Source organism: Ambystoma mexicanum, chromosome 1q, assembly GCF_040938575.1.
Source record: "Ambystoma mexicanum isolate Mex_15411 chromosome 1q, UKY_AmexF1_1, whole genome shotgun sequence".
Taxonomy (NCBI): domain Eukaryota; kingdom Metazoa; phylum Chordata; class Amphibia; order Caudata; family Ambystomatidae; genus Ambystoma; species Ambystoma mexicanum.
Genome location: NC_090922.1, coordinates 38,489,491 through 38,506,056, shown reverse-complemented (window position 1 = coordinate 38,506,056; position 16,566 = coordinate 38,489,491). Strand labels below are relative to the sequence as shown.

The window sequence follows — 16,566 nt, the reverse complement described above, 5'->3', positions numbered from 1 at the left end:
TCACGGAAGCTGACATACAGAGAGTGTCCGGTGAACTTCTGGGAGACTCTGCCTTGGGTACTGGTAAAGCAGATGGATCTGGAGAGAGCTCTGGCCGCCGGGAACCTTCCTGATTTGTGGAGAGGCGTCGTGTCCGGGGTCACAGAAAATTTAGAAGAGTGACTCCGCCTTCTCCGGGGCAGCCAGCCTCTTAACCAGATAGGGTTTGTTGTCCTTTATATGGCGATTTAAAGTCCTCCCGGGATATATTAAAACCTAAGTGGGGGTCCTGGGCCCCAGGGTATTCGTGGGGTGTTCTTGTTAATACAGTTCCCCAAGGTGGGGGGTCTCAGCAACCAATGAAAATATGGGGGCAAATGGGGGTTGTGGTGGTTCTGTGTTTGTGTTTTGGGAGCAGGGGGGCTCAGAATCGTGTGGTGGTTTTCATGCTATAGGCGGCCCTGGTGGAGGCTGCTAACGGTAGCATGGTGTTGTGGCAGTTAGATGTCACTGTTACGCCAGGCGCCCCGTAAAATGGGGGGTGGGGGTATCTTGGGATGTGTTTTCAGGGGGTTACGGGGATGGTTTTGGTCTCCATTGGTTTGGGGAGTTTCTTGTTTCTCTAGTTGCATGTCCTGGGGGGATTTATTGGTGAGTCTTTTGACAATGTTTCTTTAGACAGTTTGAATATCCAGGGGCCAATCTCTAGACCTTGTTTTCTAAATGGGTGAATGTGATTTTCCGCTGGCGCTGGGCTCGTTGAACACGCAAGGCCTTAACTCTCCTTATAAAAGGTCATTGGTGGCGAAGGAATTTACTAGGTTGAGTCTTGACATTTTGTTCCTCCAGGAGACCCACTGAGTGAGGGCAGTAGAGCCCGCATTGAGGGCAAGGTCAATTCAAAAAGTTTACCTTGCTTCCTCCCAGGTCAAGAAGAGAGGGGTGGCGATAGTGATCTTCCAGAAGGCCCACTTTTCTCCTCAAACCCAGGTTAGTGACCCAGAGGGCAGTTTTGTAATGGTTAAGGGGGATTGTAGAGGAACCAAGCTAACCTTGATCTCCATTTATGCTCCGAATGAAGCTCAAGACCGATTCTGGTCGGAGATAGATGAAGCTCAAAATTATTACTTTTGCGGAAGGAGCGTTAGTGGTGGGTGGAGACTTTAATATGGCCCTTGACCACTTGAAAGACAGGTTGCCCAATCAGCCAGTCGCGGACTCCCAACTGCAGAGGTGCCTCGCGGCCTCTTTCCAGAGCACCAATGACGAGCTGGGACTCAGAGATTCCCACTCGGCTCGGGAGGGCCCCGACCCGTTATTTACTTTTTTCTCGAAACCCCATTCATCATTCTCTAGAATTGATTATATTCTTGTTGATAAGGGGCTTTATGACAGGATCTCTGAAGTTCAGGTGGAGGTGACTCCCTGGACTGATCATGACATGGTTAGGGTTCAATTGGGGATTCCTCTGGTAGTCCCAGGGCCGAGGCGGTGGACCTGCAATGACCTCCTGTTGAAAGACAAGGAGCTGGCTCAGTCTGTCCTCACCGCTATTGGGGAGTTTTTTTGAGTTCAATGATAATGGGCAAGTAGGCCTGGAGGGGGTCTGGGAAGCCTTCAAGGCAACGATCAGGGGTGTCCTTATTGGGTTGGGGGCAGCGAAGAAGCGTGAGAGAGGTAGAGAGGAAAAGCTTCTCAGGGATAAAATCGAGGCTATTCAGCCCAGGGGCAAATTGAAATCACAGGTCTTTCCGAGGAAGTGGGCCGAACTCCAGCAACTTAAGGCGAAGCTAGCTGCTCTTCTGATGGGCCAAACTGAAAGGAAGCTGGCCTTCCTTAAGCAAAAGTACATGGAAAAGGGTGAAAAAGCAGACAAAATCCTAGCATGGAGGCTACGCGAGCTCAGGGTGAGTAGGCGAGTAGACGCGCTTTCCCTCCCTGATGGGGTGATCTGTCAGGAAGATTCGGGGATAGCAGAGGAATTCCGGAGGTATTACGAGGATCTATACAGGTCTCAGTATGAAGGAGATAGAACGGACATAGACGATTTTTTTGGCGGCGTTGCCAATTCCTTCCCTTCCCCCCGATAAAGTAGCCCCCCTGGAGAATCCCATCTCACCCCAGGAGGTGATGGATACTATAGGTGCTATGAAAGCAGGTACTGCCCCGGGGGATGATGGGTTCACAATCTTTTTTTATAAAACATTTTGTTGCGCCCTGGCCCCTTTTTTGGCCAGATTGTTCAATAGCGTTCTGGAAACAGGCCACCTCCCTCCATCTATGCTTTCAGCCCGCATTGTAGTAATCCCTAAGGATAGGAAGGACCCGAGAAGTTGTCAATCGTACCGTCCCATCTCCTTGCTTAACACAGATGTGAAGATTTTGGCCAAGCTTTTGGCGAACAGGTTAGCGGTTCTCCTCCCGACTCCAGTGCATGGTGACCAAGTGGGGTTTATCCCGGGGAGGGAAGGAGGCGACAACATCAGGAAGTCGCTCTGTTTGATGCATGAAGTGGCCCTTACAGGGGAAGAGGCTTATCGGTTGTCATTGGACTCGGAAAAAGCCTTTGACCGGGTTGAGTGGCCCTACCTGAGCAAGGTCCTAGCGAAAATGGGTCTGGGGGCTAGATTCTGTAAATGGATAGCAGCTCTGTACAATGGCCTGTCGGCAAGAGTGGCAGTTAATGGTGCGACCTCGTCTCCCTTCTTCCTCTCCCGAGAACTCGGCAAGGCTGTCCGATCTCACCCCTGCTTTACGCGCTGGCGATGGAGCCGCTAGCTATAGCAGTCAGAGAACACTGAGGTATAACAGGGGTCAAGTGTGGCGATATGGATTTTAAACTTTCGCTTTTTGCTGATGACCTGCTGGTTTATGTATCTAACCTTCAGCAATCTCTTCCTGAACTCTTAAATCTTTTCAGGGCTTTTGGTTCCTTCTCCGGGTTGAAAATTAACCGTACAAAATCGTGTCTGATGCCCATGGGCATCGCAGACTTGGAGGCGGAGGGGAGGGCCTTTCGGGAAGGTATTAGAGTTGAGAGGGAGGCTACGCTATACTTGGGTGTTTGGATCCCGAGGAACTTGTCTAAGCTCTTTGAACTTAATTTCCCTCCGGTCCTTGTGAAGATTGTCGCAGATCTTCGTCGTTGGGCTCCCTTGACACTTGGTTCGGCCGCATGGTGACGATCAAGATGAACGTACTTCCGCGCCTGCTTTACCTGTTCTCCTCTCTCCCTGTCCCCATCCCGGAGTCATTTTTTAAAACTCTTCGGTCGGAGGTGCTCCCCTTTATCTGGAGGGGTAAGAAGCCGAGGGTCAAACACGATACCCTAACTCTCCCTCGAACGTTTGGGGGCTTTGGTCTGCCAGATTTCCGATGTTACCACAAAGCGGCTCAGTTAAGGGTATTCCTGGAACACTCGAGAGATGAAATGAGAACTTACTGGTCTTATATTGAAGACGTTCATGCCCACCCTAGAAAAGTGAGAGTTCTTCTTTGGGCAGTTGGGACTCACCTCCCGAGGGCAGTAAGAGCTCATCCCATTGTCTGTGTTGTGGTCCCTGTGGAAAAAGGATAAGGAAAATGAGTCCCTCTCTTCCTGGCCCTCCCCACTGCCCTCGGTGTGGGCACCCTCCTTCGAATTGGGGAAGAGGAATTTCCGAGGGACTCCGAGTTGGTCGGATGGTGGGGTTGGAGTGTGCTGCTCAGCTTTTCCGGCAGGGTGTTTTCATAGATTATGATAGTTTAGTGGAATCTCTGGGTGCTCCCTCGATCTCCATTTTTGACTATATAGGAGTAAAAGGTATTATGATTGATCCCCAGTGGGTTGGTGACCTAACCCTTCCCCCCACTCCCCTGGAGAGAGTGATAATTGAGTCCAAATGTAGAAAGGGCTCCCTTTCTAAAATGTATAATGCTTTGATCACAGCTGATGTGGAACCTAGACAGGCCTTTAAGAAGTAGTGGGAGGGTTGGGTTGGTGGTGAAATAGATGAGGCTTCTTGTTCGACCATTTTTAAGGCCCTTTTCTCGGGATCCCTGTATACAGCGGCAATGGAACATAATTTCAAGATGCTTCATGCGTGGCACTTCTCACCAGAGAGGCTTGCAAAATGTATTCGGGGTCCTCTCCGCTCTGCCCGAGGGATTGTGGTCAACGAGGGTCCTGGTTTCATCTCTGGTGGGGATGTTCAGCTGCCCAGCTATACTGGTCAGAACTCTTGAGTTGGATTAAAGAGATTACTGGGGCAGACCTGCCCTTGCGGCCCCTTGTGCTCCTCTTTGGTGTTTCGACTCCTGACTTGGAAGAGGCAGCTCTGCCATGAGTGGTTCAGGCCATGCTGCGTGCGGGGAGACTTGCCTTGGCCCAGAAGTGGAAAAGTTCTGTGATGCCTTCCAAAGCTGACTGGCTAGAAAAACTTTGGGTGATCTTTATATGAAAAACTCTCGGCACTCACCCACGACACCATGAACTCTTTCTTGCAAGACTGGATGGTAGTTCTGCTTCATGAAGAATGTGAATCTATGAGACGTTGAAGTACGAAAACCCTCAGTAACGGTTAGCACGTGCAGTGCTCTCTTAGAATTTTTTTTGACCTCCCTTTGACTAATTGAGCCCGTTGTGCCAGCAATGACTGTCTAATTGGTCCTGATTTTAAGTGATGTCGTTCTCTCCATTGTTCCTCCGGATATGGTTGGGTGTGAGCAGGGGGTGGGGGAGGTGGGAGAGGGTTTGGGTGGTGTCTGGGTAGGGGGTTCTTTGATTCTGTTCTTATCAGTGCTATTGAACTGTGTTTTGTTATGGTTATTGGAAAATCTCAAATGCCTAATAAAAATTAATGTGAAAAAAAAATGTAATGAAGATTTTTATATTGTTTGAGAAGACACAAGTCAAATCATTAATTATGGGAATAATGAGTCTTCATACCTGTTTAAAAAAATGTGTGTGTTTTTCTTTTAATTTCTTTTTCCTCTGTTCTATGCACTCCATAACATTGGTTGGCTCTGTTGGAGGCTTAGAATGTATTGGGGGAATGATATTTGTATGTATAATGATATGACAAATTATGAGCCTTTGTTTGTTCACATGTTTTGTTTCTCTTGTTTGTGTCTTTCTTTCTCCTTTGTTGTCGCATAAGTGTTATGTATTTATGAAAAGTCTTTTGACTATAACACAATAAATAAAAAATAAAATATGCACATTGCATCTTGTTGAAGCACTATGATGTTCAAAATAAATAACTGCACAATTAATACAAAATAGAAACTCATATGTACCACTATGGGCTGCTATAGTGTGAGTTTCACTGAAAAATCATGCGTCCCGGAAGAACACTGCACCAGAATTTTGCCAGTTTTGGTGGCAGGTAGGGCAAAATAGGCTTTCCTCCCAATACAGGTGCTTAGATGGTACAATGTGGTTGCCTTTGGTCTTTATATTACCTTCTTGCCGGTCCTCTTCGGAGCTGCAGGTTGTAGCTCAGGCAGCAGTTGCCGGCAACGCAGTCCTTGCTACAGTGTGTGGGTGGTTGAGGAATATGTTGATTGAGTGATCTGCTGCAAAGGGTTTATACGCCCTCTACTTTCCATGCTTTGGTGAGCCTCTGCCATGACGGTGGTGGTAATGGAGGGCCCAGAATGGGTGGCATGAAGATGTGAGTCATAATCAAGGCTAAGCCTGCCTTTGAGGGTTTTTCCTTGCATGATGCTGCTGGTCCTCTACTAATACTGTGAAAAGGCCAGTTGTATCTTTATTCAGCACCTGACTGTCCTTTTCCCATTGATAACGGACTAAGGGCCTCATCACGAGTTGGGCTGTATTCCCGGCTGTAATACCGCCGACTGTAATAGCCCTAGCACCGACCGGTCCGGCTGTATTACCGCCGGATCACGAGTTGGGTGTTAACGGTAAATCCCCATTCCCAACTGGGTCCATTGGATTCAATGGGGTATTTTCAGCGCTAATTATGCGGGCTAATACAGCCGGCGGTAATACAGCCGAAAACAGGGGATTTTCACCTACAGAGAAAGGCTGGAGGTAAAACAGCCAATTTAGCGCCCAACTCGTGATAGGTCCAGCCCTTAAATGCGGCTGTAATACCGTTACAGCTGCATTTAAGGGCTACAGCCCAACTCCCGATGAGGCCCTATGTAATGATGACCAAGGGATCCTGCACATACCGCTCCTGAGTCCATCATCCACTAACTGGGGGGAAGTCTCTGGCCCCATTCGGCCACCTCAGTAGTTGTCCCTAGAATAAGGCAGGGGACTTCCTCACAGGATGATCTTTGCACTGCTGGATCTTAGATCAGAGCACTTCAAACTTTAGTTGAACCCTCTTACCCAATTAATTTGCGTAGTGATCTCTCCTCGAGTCATAATCCATTCTACAATCCCATCTAAACCTTACTATGCCATCATGCTGATTACTGACCAAACGATTAGGTGAAAATTAGTTTTTGGGAGTGATTATTACCTTTGAGAAAAAGGAAAGTCTACGGCTAATCGGCCACACTCATGTTCAGTTCAGAATGTTCTTCTGCTCCATGAAACTGCAGAATTAATCTGTTATTTCGTTGATTGCTCTGTTGCTCCCTGCTCTTGACAATCTGTATACATGCATTTTGAAGAATAAGGGCTTGAATTGAAGTATTTTGTGTACAAAAAAATTAACATAATGCTCTTGTTTGCTTTCCTCTACAGGTTGAAGAGGTAAAGCGCAGACAACATTGCCTTTCTTTTAGCTCAGCTGGAGCACAAGCTCAGACCTATCATGTCTGTTTTGAATCCTTTGCAGATTACCAGAGGTGGCACCGTCAAGCATCCAAGGTAATTTTGAAACCCCAGAGTTTGCTTAGGAAAGCCTCCAGTGGAAGATTGGGGCTCACTGGGATCCGTAGAAACCTCCCGATTTGAGTTCTGTCCTGCTGAAGCACTTGAAGTTAAAGAATTTAATGTACCTTGAAAATATCTGTGGATTTCCCTCTCTGGTTACTCTGTGTTCTTTGCAGAAAGCTTAACAAGTAATTCTGGATTATTGGTTTGTTTTATAAAGACTGTGTTTCTGCTACTGTGAACTTCAGAGGGGTGTAGACTGACTGGGTGATACAAAATAGTCTGCACATTCTTCACGTTAGCAATACAAAGTCTGCTCTAAGGAATGTGGTTGGGTGAGAGCTATTGAGGGCAAAGGTTCTGTGTTCTATTTTTGAGATGTGGGCATAAAATGAGTGTGGCTTCGTTGAAAGTGTGCAAACACCTTTTCGTGTTATGCAACCACAGTATACGAGTTGGAGAGGTAATGATGTTTTTAGACTTCCTTCTGCTGATCAGTTTACTGTACTTTATAGCATGCACTGAGAAAGTGGATCTTAGAAGCAACTTTAATTACAATCCTAGTTTCTCTAAGAAAGAGTTCAACGTATAAACTGTTTAGGGTCATTTGAGAGAAATATATTCTCCACTCTCAGATTTAACAGAAATGCCTTTCACAAGTCATTTCTTGAATATGCATACATGTATTTCTTTTATGAAAAGTTGGGATTTCAAGATCCCATTTAAAATAAAGGCCTATTTTTAGGGGGAATAATCAGTATGAGTTAGCAGAAAATAGTAACAGTTCAGTTCAGAAACGCTTTATTTCAACAAAGAGTCATAAAAGCAGCCATATAAAATAAACATTTGATTAAAAAAGCATGGTATAACAACCTTAAATTGTGGATTAAAATCTAAAATAGAATTTGCAATAACATATCAGGATAACAGTAAAGAATTCACTGGTAACCTCTTCATTCTTACTCTCCATGCCCATGTAAGAAATTTGTTGGTAGTATACACTGCATCGATATCTACGGAATTAAAGACAAATTGTCACAGCGTCACTTGTCGTACGGCAGCTGCGACACAAAAATAAAAAATCGCTTCCTCTGTGGCAATGTGTCATGGCACAGCATTAAAAAATGAATCGGGGCCCTCCTCTCCTCGATAACACAAGGGACACACAGGAGATGCAATGTTGTGCCATTTATAGCTGAAGGCCACTATAGTCACGATCCCAAAGCGCATTTTAATAAACAAAGATCTTTCATATTTCGGGTTAATGTAATCGAGGTAATCCTCGAGACACTCTGTAGTTTTGATGCTAATATAACGTACCAAAGCCGAAGACCAGCTATTTTACAAGAAACGTCACTCTGGGTCTTGTCCAGAACTGCAGCCATAATCACAGCTTTTGATTGAATAGAAATAACATTAGGATTGGACAAATATTCACCAAGGTCTAAATCACCCAGGCATTTACGAAATGTACAGCCCACTCTAAAGATGTGCCCTCTGTCTGTGAGAATACATCCACCAGTGCTTCTCTGTATTTGCCCAGACTCTCATACGACCACAGCCGAACTCAGAAAAATACGGGGCGGAACTGATGGAAAGATTCAATACCCTGCATGCCTGTTTTTAATTGGAATGGTAGATTAGGCATAGAGGAGGGCGGTCCCAAGATGTTCTTTATGTATTTATTTTCTTCTGCCCTCACAACTCTGTCCCATAAATTGGGGCCTGTCTCGCCTCAGCCTTATATGCCTCCAGGTAGACATGGACCGCCCCATTACCATGCTCAGCAGTAAACCTTGTGAGAGCATCACTATACCTAGCCTAGACAGAGTGACCGTCGCGTTGTCCAACTGCATACCCCAACTACAGGACACCATAACTCTAATGCGCAGGTAGTCATACAAATGTACCTGTTCAATTACCCCTTCCTGGAAGACCAACTTAAATCCTCTAGGTTTCTTGTAACCGTAGCCCACAGTTACTGCCTTCCTTTTATTACGAAACCTCAGAGCAATCCACCGGGGAACCACTCTTTGAGGATTCCGGATACCCTCCTTGTGCAGGCGATTTTAACCCTGCTAGAGAAAGGCGCGATAGAACCAGTGCCTGTAGCGGAGAGGAACGAGGGTTGGTATTCCCCTTATTTTCTAATGCCCAAGAAGGACGGAGGACTGAGACCCATCTTGGACTTGAGATACTTGAACAAGTTCCTCAGGAAGGACAAGTTCAAGATGGTCACCCTTTCTCAGATCCTTCAGGCCCTCCAACTCCACGATTGGATGGCGTCATTGGACCTTCAGGATGCTTATTTTCATGTGCCAATCCATCTCAAGCACAGAAAATACCTGAGGTTCGCAGTTGGCGGTTCTCATGATCAATTTCGAGTTTTGCCATTTGGGCTGACCTCCGCCCGATGGTTTTTACCAAACTGATGGCGGTAGTGGCAGCGAGTCTCAGTAGAGGGGAAATTCAAGTCCACGCCTACCTGGACGATTGGCGGATCAGGGTGCATTCTCCCGAACAAGTCCTAGATCATCTCAACGTCACCTGCCGCTCCCTTCACAGACTGGGCTCCTCCCTCAATTACAAGAAGTCCCATATGACACCTTCTCAGAAACTCCAATTCATCTGAGTTGTTCTGGATACATCCTTGGGAAAGAGCTCACCACCCGAGTTGAGGGCTCAAGACATTCTACAGATGGTCACCAAATTTGAAAGTGCCCAGTGTCTCCCGGCCTTCGAATTTTTGAGGTTGCTCAGCCTTATGGCATCCAGCATTTTCTGGTGCCAGGGGCCCACCTGAGAATGAGATCCCTTCAATGGGCTCTGAGAACTCAATGGTCCCAGTTCTCAGGAAAAATGTCAGACATACTTCAGGTTCCAAGAAGGGTCGCATCAGATCTTCTGTGGTGGGCCTGCAAGGACAACATTCTGAAGGGAGAACTCTTTTGGCAACCATGGCTGGAGATAACAGTAGTGACAGACGCCTTACTCACGGGGTGGGGAGCCCAGACCAACGATCTAACAGTCAGCGGCCGTTGGTCTCCATTAGAGTCCAAACTACATATCAATCTTTTGGAGCTTAGGGCAGCCAGGCTAGCACCGAGGGCCTTCCTGCCCTCTGTACGGGGAAATAATGTCCTGATAATGACGGACAACACAGTGGCCATGTACTACCTCAACAAGAGAGGAGGTGTAGGGTCACTACCACTGAGCAGAGAGGCAATGCTGCTCTGGTGCTGGGCATTACAAGAAGGAATCTCTCTATCAGTAGTTCACCTAGCCGGAGAGGACAACCCGGTGGCGGATGCTCTGAGCAGGCAGAGCACAGTTTCCCAAGAGTGGGAACTAGTTTAGGAAGTCCTTCAAGAGATTTTTACCCTTTGGAGAACCCCTCACGTGGATCTGTTCGTAACCGGTGTCAAACAGAAGTGTGAACTGTATTGCTCCAGGGAATTTCCCCCAAGACGAGCTCTAGGAGATGCGTTTGTCGTGGACTGGGAATTTCCACTCCTGTACACGTTTCCTCCAGTCCTCGCCATTCCTCATGTGATCAGGAGGTTGAGAAAGTTCGGGAAACACATGATCCTAATTGCCCCGGATTGGGCCAGGAGGACGTAGTACCCGGACCTTCTGGACATGGCCATCTGCCCTCCAATACGTCTTCCACAAAGAGAGGACTTTCTCTCGCGCGAGGAGGGTCGGGGTTCTCCATCCAGAGGTCAAAACACTGAACCTTCACGCTTGGTTTCTGAAAGGCTGAGGTACAATGATTGGGACCTCCCGGATGACATAATGGAGATTTTGCTTTCGGCCAGAAGGCCAGCAACAAAGTCTTTGCGCCGTTGTAATAAATTCTGCAACTGTTGCTAAGAAAGGAATGTAGATCCTTTTCTATGTAAAACACTGGATGTTTTCTCCTTTCTGCTACTTTTAGCCTATCTGGGGCTCCAGACTGGTACTATTAAAGGATATTTGGCGGCGCTGTCCATCTTTAAGCGCTCATCAGAGGAATGTTCATACTTCAAAATTCCACTGGTGACACCATTTATAAAGGGGATCACCAATGGGTTCCCCCCATCTCCGTTCCAGATTCCAATTTGAGATCTTAATTTGGTTCTAAAATGTCTAATGTGTGCACCTTTTGAACCTTTACATTCATGTCCCTTAAGGTTGTTAACCTTTAAAACCATTCTATTGGTACCTCTAACATCAGCCCGTAGAGTGAGCGAGTTACAGGCACTTTCGTCCAAGCCACCCTTTACTATCTTCCACATGGATAGAGTTGTTCTAAGGGTCAAACCTTTATTTTTACCAAAATTAATTTTATTTCCACATAGGAAAAAAAAGTGTTCTGCCTTGTTTATTACCGCCTCCCCCGCTCCCCTTCATCCTGGCAAGGAGGTGGATAGACTACATAGGTTGGACGCTCATATATCTAGAATCCCAAAACTCTGTATTGTTGACCAGCTGTGCATCAGCTATACGGGCCACAAATTAGGTCAAGCAGTGTCTAAGCAGATCTTGTCCAGATGGATCATTCTGGCCGTTTCAGAATGCTACAGGTTGGCAGGGAAGGATCCTGCAGAAGGATTAAGGGTCCATTCCACCAGATGCATGGCTATCTCTACAGCCCTGCAAAGGGGTGTCCCAATAAAAAATATTTGTGAAGCGGCAACATGGTCTACTATCCACAAGTTCACAAAGCATTATTGCTGGGAATCTTCCCTTGGTCAGGGTGTTCGCTTTGAGGAATATGTGGGAGGACACAATCCATTCGAAGAACAAGTTATTTACCCCTGGTAACGTTCTTTCGACTGGATGTTCCTCCCACGTATTCCTCATCACCCTCCCAACCTACCCCACAGTAGAATTTCCCATGCTATTACAGCTTTCGTTCCTTCAAGGCTGAGTACGGTCATTCCTGTGGTTATGCAGGTATTTCTGCTGTAAAGGGAGACTTCATGATGCCTCTAAAGAATGTGGCCAGGGTTAGATGTTGAACTGCCATGGATGTGGGGTTGCTCTGGAGTCTGAGAGAAAAAGAAAAGAGAGAAAGAAACAGGAGTTGGCATTGTCAGGGAGTGCGAGATTCACACATTTTGTATAGTTCATGAAGGAGATTAGGGTGGTGTTTGAGGGGTAATACGACCAAATGTTCCGGTCACCCATGAGCAGTATAGCTGGAGTAAACAGATAATGGACACTTTACCAGCATGTAGAGCAAATACAAAAGCAAAAAAGCACAAACAGTCCTCAGCAAAGGGGTGAGATGGCATGGATGATTAGATACCCCCTAAGAGTGTAACTCTCCGAAATATATGTCCAATTGGCAGATGTCGCACAGCCTACTCCATAAGTAAGGTTTGTAGGGAGGTTGGGCAGTGATACAAGTGACAGCAACAGATGTGTCAATAAATGTGTACTTTATTTGGTGTTCAGGCTTGCAAGGTATAGAGACCAGCGCCTATAGGAACTAAGAAAATCCTTATGAATGGTAAGAAGTTCCTAATACCTTTTGTCAGGGATATTTCTCAATGTGGGATACTTCTCCATTGACCCACACCTTGAGTGACATTCCCCAAAAGCATAAAGTTCAAACCTAAACTGAGAAGTCTCTACCCCTCTAGGGGCTCCCTAGTCTACAATACAATGTCCAAACAATGTGATGATCAGAAAGTTCCAAACCATTATACTCCACTTCTGTATTAGCAAGTGCAGAGCATTTTCGGGTGTTTTTCCTGTGTGACATCTGCACTGACTGAACAGTGCAATCAGAGTTCTTTATATGATACTCATGTTAAGGATTTGAGGTTTTTGAACCCTGGGACACAAAATCAATTTCACACTGATTTTCAGTCACAGCCAGGGAGCAGTTAAATGAAGCTTGCACATACTTAGCATTAAACCAGTTTGCTTCAGCTTAAGCAAAGAAGTGACACTTTTTGGCAAGCCTGGGGGACTCCTTCACCCTCTGGGAGGCACATCGGGTGGCGGCCAGACCAATTCCGCCCCTGGAGGCTCAGCCCCCTCCGATATCAGCATGGGGAGTTCTACCAACTCACCAAAGTTTGCATCTATTGCGCCTCCCAGTATATTGTTCCAAGAGAGAAAGGAAAGGGCCCTGAAGAAGCAGGCTAACAGCGAGCAGCTCTAAACATTTCTAAATAGGAAGTAATGTGCTTATTGAGCGCATCAGATAGGATTCCCAGTTAACATGAGCAAGAAAAGACAGGGACTTCAGAAAAAAGCCCTCCAGTAGTGTGAACGACTCGAGCCACTTAGCCTTCCATTCAGTAACCCCTTAAGTATACCGACAAGTTGTGGGCGCACTCTTCAGTAGGTGGCAGATTATGGGAAAAAAGGAAATATCCGATGTGCACTACACAGCGAGCAGGTTCATCATCTCTAATACAGTTGAGGAGGGAGACTGGTCTTAAGGGTAGAGGCCACCAAAGACACCCAACAGCAAGTGAAAGCTGGGAGAAGGGACAGAGCAGAAGAGAAGAGACAGTAGAGCGTGTTAATGTATGAAGTCTCACTGTGTCCATGGTAAGGAGTCCACAATGGATCGAAAGAGATCAGGGAGGGGTGGGGGGAAGGTGTCCCTGCAAGCCTGTAGAATGGGAGAAAAGCGACACATATGCTACAATAGGAGGAGAGGGGGGGCATTGGGGAAGGGATTAGGGGATTCTGACCCTGGAAAGGGGCATGGGTAGGTGAGTGAGGCAGAAGTGGCAAGCAAGGTATTAAGGGATCACTGATAAGAGCGTAAGGGAGAGTAGGAGTTACTCACATGGTCACACAGCGAGTACGTAAGCCGTCCTCCAGCAAGGCAGAGTGCAGTGGAGCACATTATCGGCAAAGAGGTAATAGATGTACCCATGCCTCCCTTTGCTGTGCACTCCAACTCCACCTCCACCCTATCCCCCTGACTATGGCCTAGCAACAGAATGCCCCATGCCTGGGATTAGAAAGGCCGAGCAGCACTTCTGCTTTTCGGATGGGCAACAGCCATGTTGGAAAGGTCAGTCCTCAAGCTTCTCCCAGCAGTGCTCAGCCTGAGCAGGGCCCCCCACTGGTGAGAGGGGGCCACCTGCTGCGCAGCAAGGGCAACATGGGATTACAAGTGTCTACTCATTTATTTTTAGAACGTACAAGAGCAGAGTGGGCATGTGTAGAATTTTTTCTATCAATTTCATTGCTGGAGAATAACATTCTTTATTTTTTTCATAACTCATTTTTATTTGGTTTAACAAATAACACGAAAGCAAAACAAAACCATGCCAGACTATATCAGGCAATGTATCACAGTCATCATTCTGGTCAACAGTCCAGCTCACCCCCCCCCCCCACCCCCGAAACTTCCCCATCCCCAAAACTCCCTACTCTAGTGCCCTACACCCATTTTTACCCTGTACCACGCACCCTCTCTCTCTCCTCCCCACCTCATTGTGATGCACCTCTTCACCAATGCCAATGCCAGCCCCACTCTGCACCTCTCATTTGCTGTTAACGCTGTGTCGCTCCATACCCCCAACACACACAATTTGGGATTTAAATCCAACTCCTCTTCTACAAGTGTATTCAAAACGTCTATCACCTCCCTCCACATACACCCTATTATAGGGCATAACCAAACCACATGTATAAATGTCCCCACCTCCTCTCGGGGCACATCTGGTTCTCTCTCCTGCCCATCTTAAACAGCCTTTGGGGACTGTAATACATCCTGTGTAGGATCTTGTAGTGTATGGATCGCAGCTCGGAGTCAATAGTCAAGCCCTTTGTCGCTTTGTGCACGCATTCCCAGTCCCCTCCCTCCAACTTCTCCAGATCCCTCTTCCATGCTGCCCTCAGTTTCATCAGGAGCTTAGACGATGTACTGCCAAGCCAATTATACATCGCCGAGATTGGTCGCCTTTCCAACCTTTCGACCGCCTCCCTTCTCAATATTGGAGAATCCTGCAGCAGTTGTGCCCCAATCCGTAAGTGCGCTCCGAATGCATGCAGGAGCTGCATACTGGGTGCCACCCTGTGACCCATTCATAGCTCCTCAAATGATTTCTCAGCCCCCTCCTGAATTACATAGCCCACCTCCTTCATTTGTGGGAGCAGCCCGTTTCCCCAAAGGGGTTGGTCCAGTGCCAGCTTGCTACCGGCTCATGTTTTTCCCATCAAAGTGTGCCATACCTTGTCCACCAGTCTCACTTGCTGTGTGAAGTCCCTGTTAAATTTTCCCCCATATAAAATCCGATCAATCTCCCACTCCCCATTGGCTCCCCTCTCCCTCTCGATCGCTGGGTCCCCCTCCTCCAGGAAGGCCCAATCATTGGCAGCCTCCAATTTGATTTCCCCCAAAAGTATCTCTGTAAGTTGGGGAGGTTCACACCCCCTCCCACGTTGAATTTTGTAACGTGTCCAGTGCTACCCTTTGGGTCCCTGAGCCCCACAGCAGACGCCTCCATCCTTTATTCACCCTGTCAAATTCACCTTTTGGTATCTCATATGGTGAGACCTTAAGTATACAGAGGAATTTTGGGAAGGGTATCCTCTTGAATAGCTCTACTCTGCGCAACAGAGAGAGCCAGAGATTTGCCCACCTCTACACGTCCTCAGGAAGCCTTTCACCACTGGTTCCCAGTTCAGCCGGAAGAAGCCTGCCTTGATCGAGTTCCGACTACCCCAAGGTATTTAAAGGGTTGCGCCGATGGCTGTAGCTCCCCCCATGGCTCATACCCCTCCACTTCCCCCTGAAGAACACAGTACTTTGACTCCCCCAAATTAACCTTCAGTCCACTCATGGTACCGTACCCTTGAATTAAGAGATCCTGTCCTCCCGGCCCTCTGGTCCCTCAATGCCCCTGAACACCCTGTCGGGTTGCACTGCCTCTGCCAAAGGTTGGCTTACCAGCTTGAACAAAAAGGGAGCGAGGGGGCATCCCATTCTTGTGCCCCGTTTTAGGGCAAAGGGACCGAAAGATAACCATTCACCCTTAACCATGCCAGAGGGAAATCCTACAGCAGCTTGACTCGGGGAAATGAACCGTGTCCCGAATCCCATCCTTTTCAAAACCACCCCCACAAAAAACCCACTCCACTGTGTAAAAGGCCTTGTATGGGTTCAGTGACAGTATCGCCTCCTTGCTCTCCCCCCTTCCCTCCGCCGAGGAGACCACGTTGAACAGCCACTGCAGTCGCCCTACCCGGCATTAAGCCGTTCGCATTAAGCTGTTCTGGTCCTGGTGTACCAACTGTGGAAGCACCCCGAGCAGTCTGTTCGCCAAAGCCTTTGCCAAAATGTTGACCTCCCAGTTGAGCAGGGAAACTGGGCGACATGAGTCGCACCGTTCTTTACCCTCCTGCTCTTGTGGATTACTGTGATTGTGGAGGCCCGCAAATCAGCAAGCAATTGACCCGCCTCTCTACATTCCTGCAGCATATTGAGTATGTGGCTGCTCACTTTTTCCGCCAGAATCTTCCACAACTCTCGTGCTCCAGCGGTTCAGCATAAACCGCGGCGTAATACTCATCAAAAACATCCGCAATCTCTTGGTCCTGCACCCTGAGGACCCCCAGCTCATCCCTTACCCCCGCAACCTCGCTATCCTGCTCTTTCTGCTTGGCTAACCATGCTAGCATTTACCCTCTTTTATCTTTTATCCCCCTGTTCATACACCTTGCCCATCGTCAGCCAACTCGCATGCTTCGCCGTGTCCAAAGCCAGAGTCTGTAGCCTGTCCTGCACCCTC

At 47.5% G+C, this 16,566-nt stretch overlaps 1 protein-coding gene across 2 annotated transcripts in view; it reads left to right on the top strand.

Moving 5' to 3' along the window:
• PHLPP2 (PH domain and leucine rich repeat protein phosphatase 2) overlaps positions 1-16,566 on the top strand; it is a 1,504,106-nt gene that overhangs the window by 443,976 nt on the left and 1,043,564 nt on the right. For both annotated transcript variants that reach the window (XM_069635467.1, XM_069635468.1), the window contains exon 5: positions 6,683-6,808. In XM_069635467.1, the coding sequence (XP_069491568.1) occupies positions 6,683-6,808 (126 nt within the window). The remainder of the gene's footprint in view (positions 1-6,682; positions 6,809-16,566) is intronic.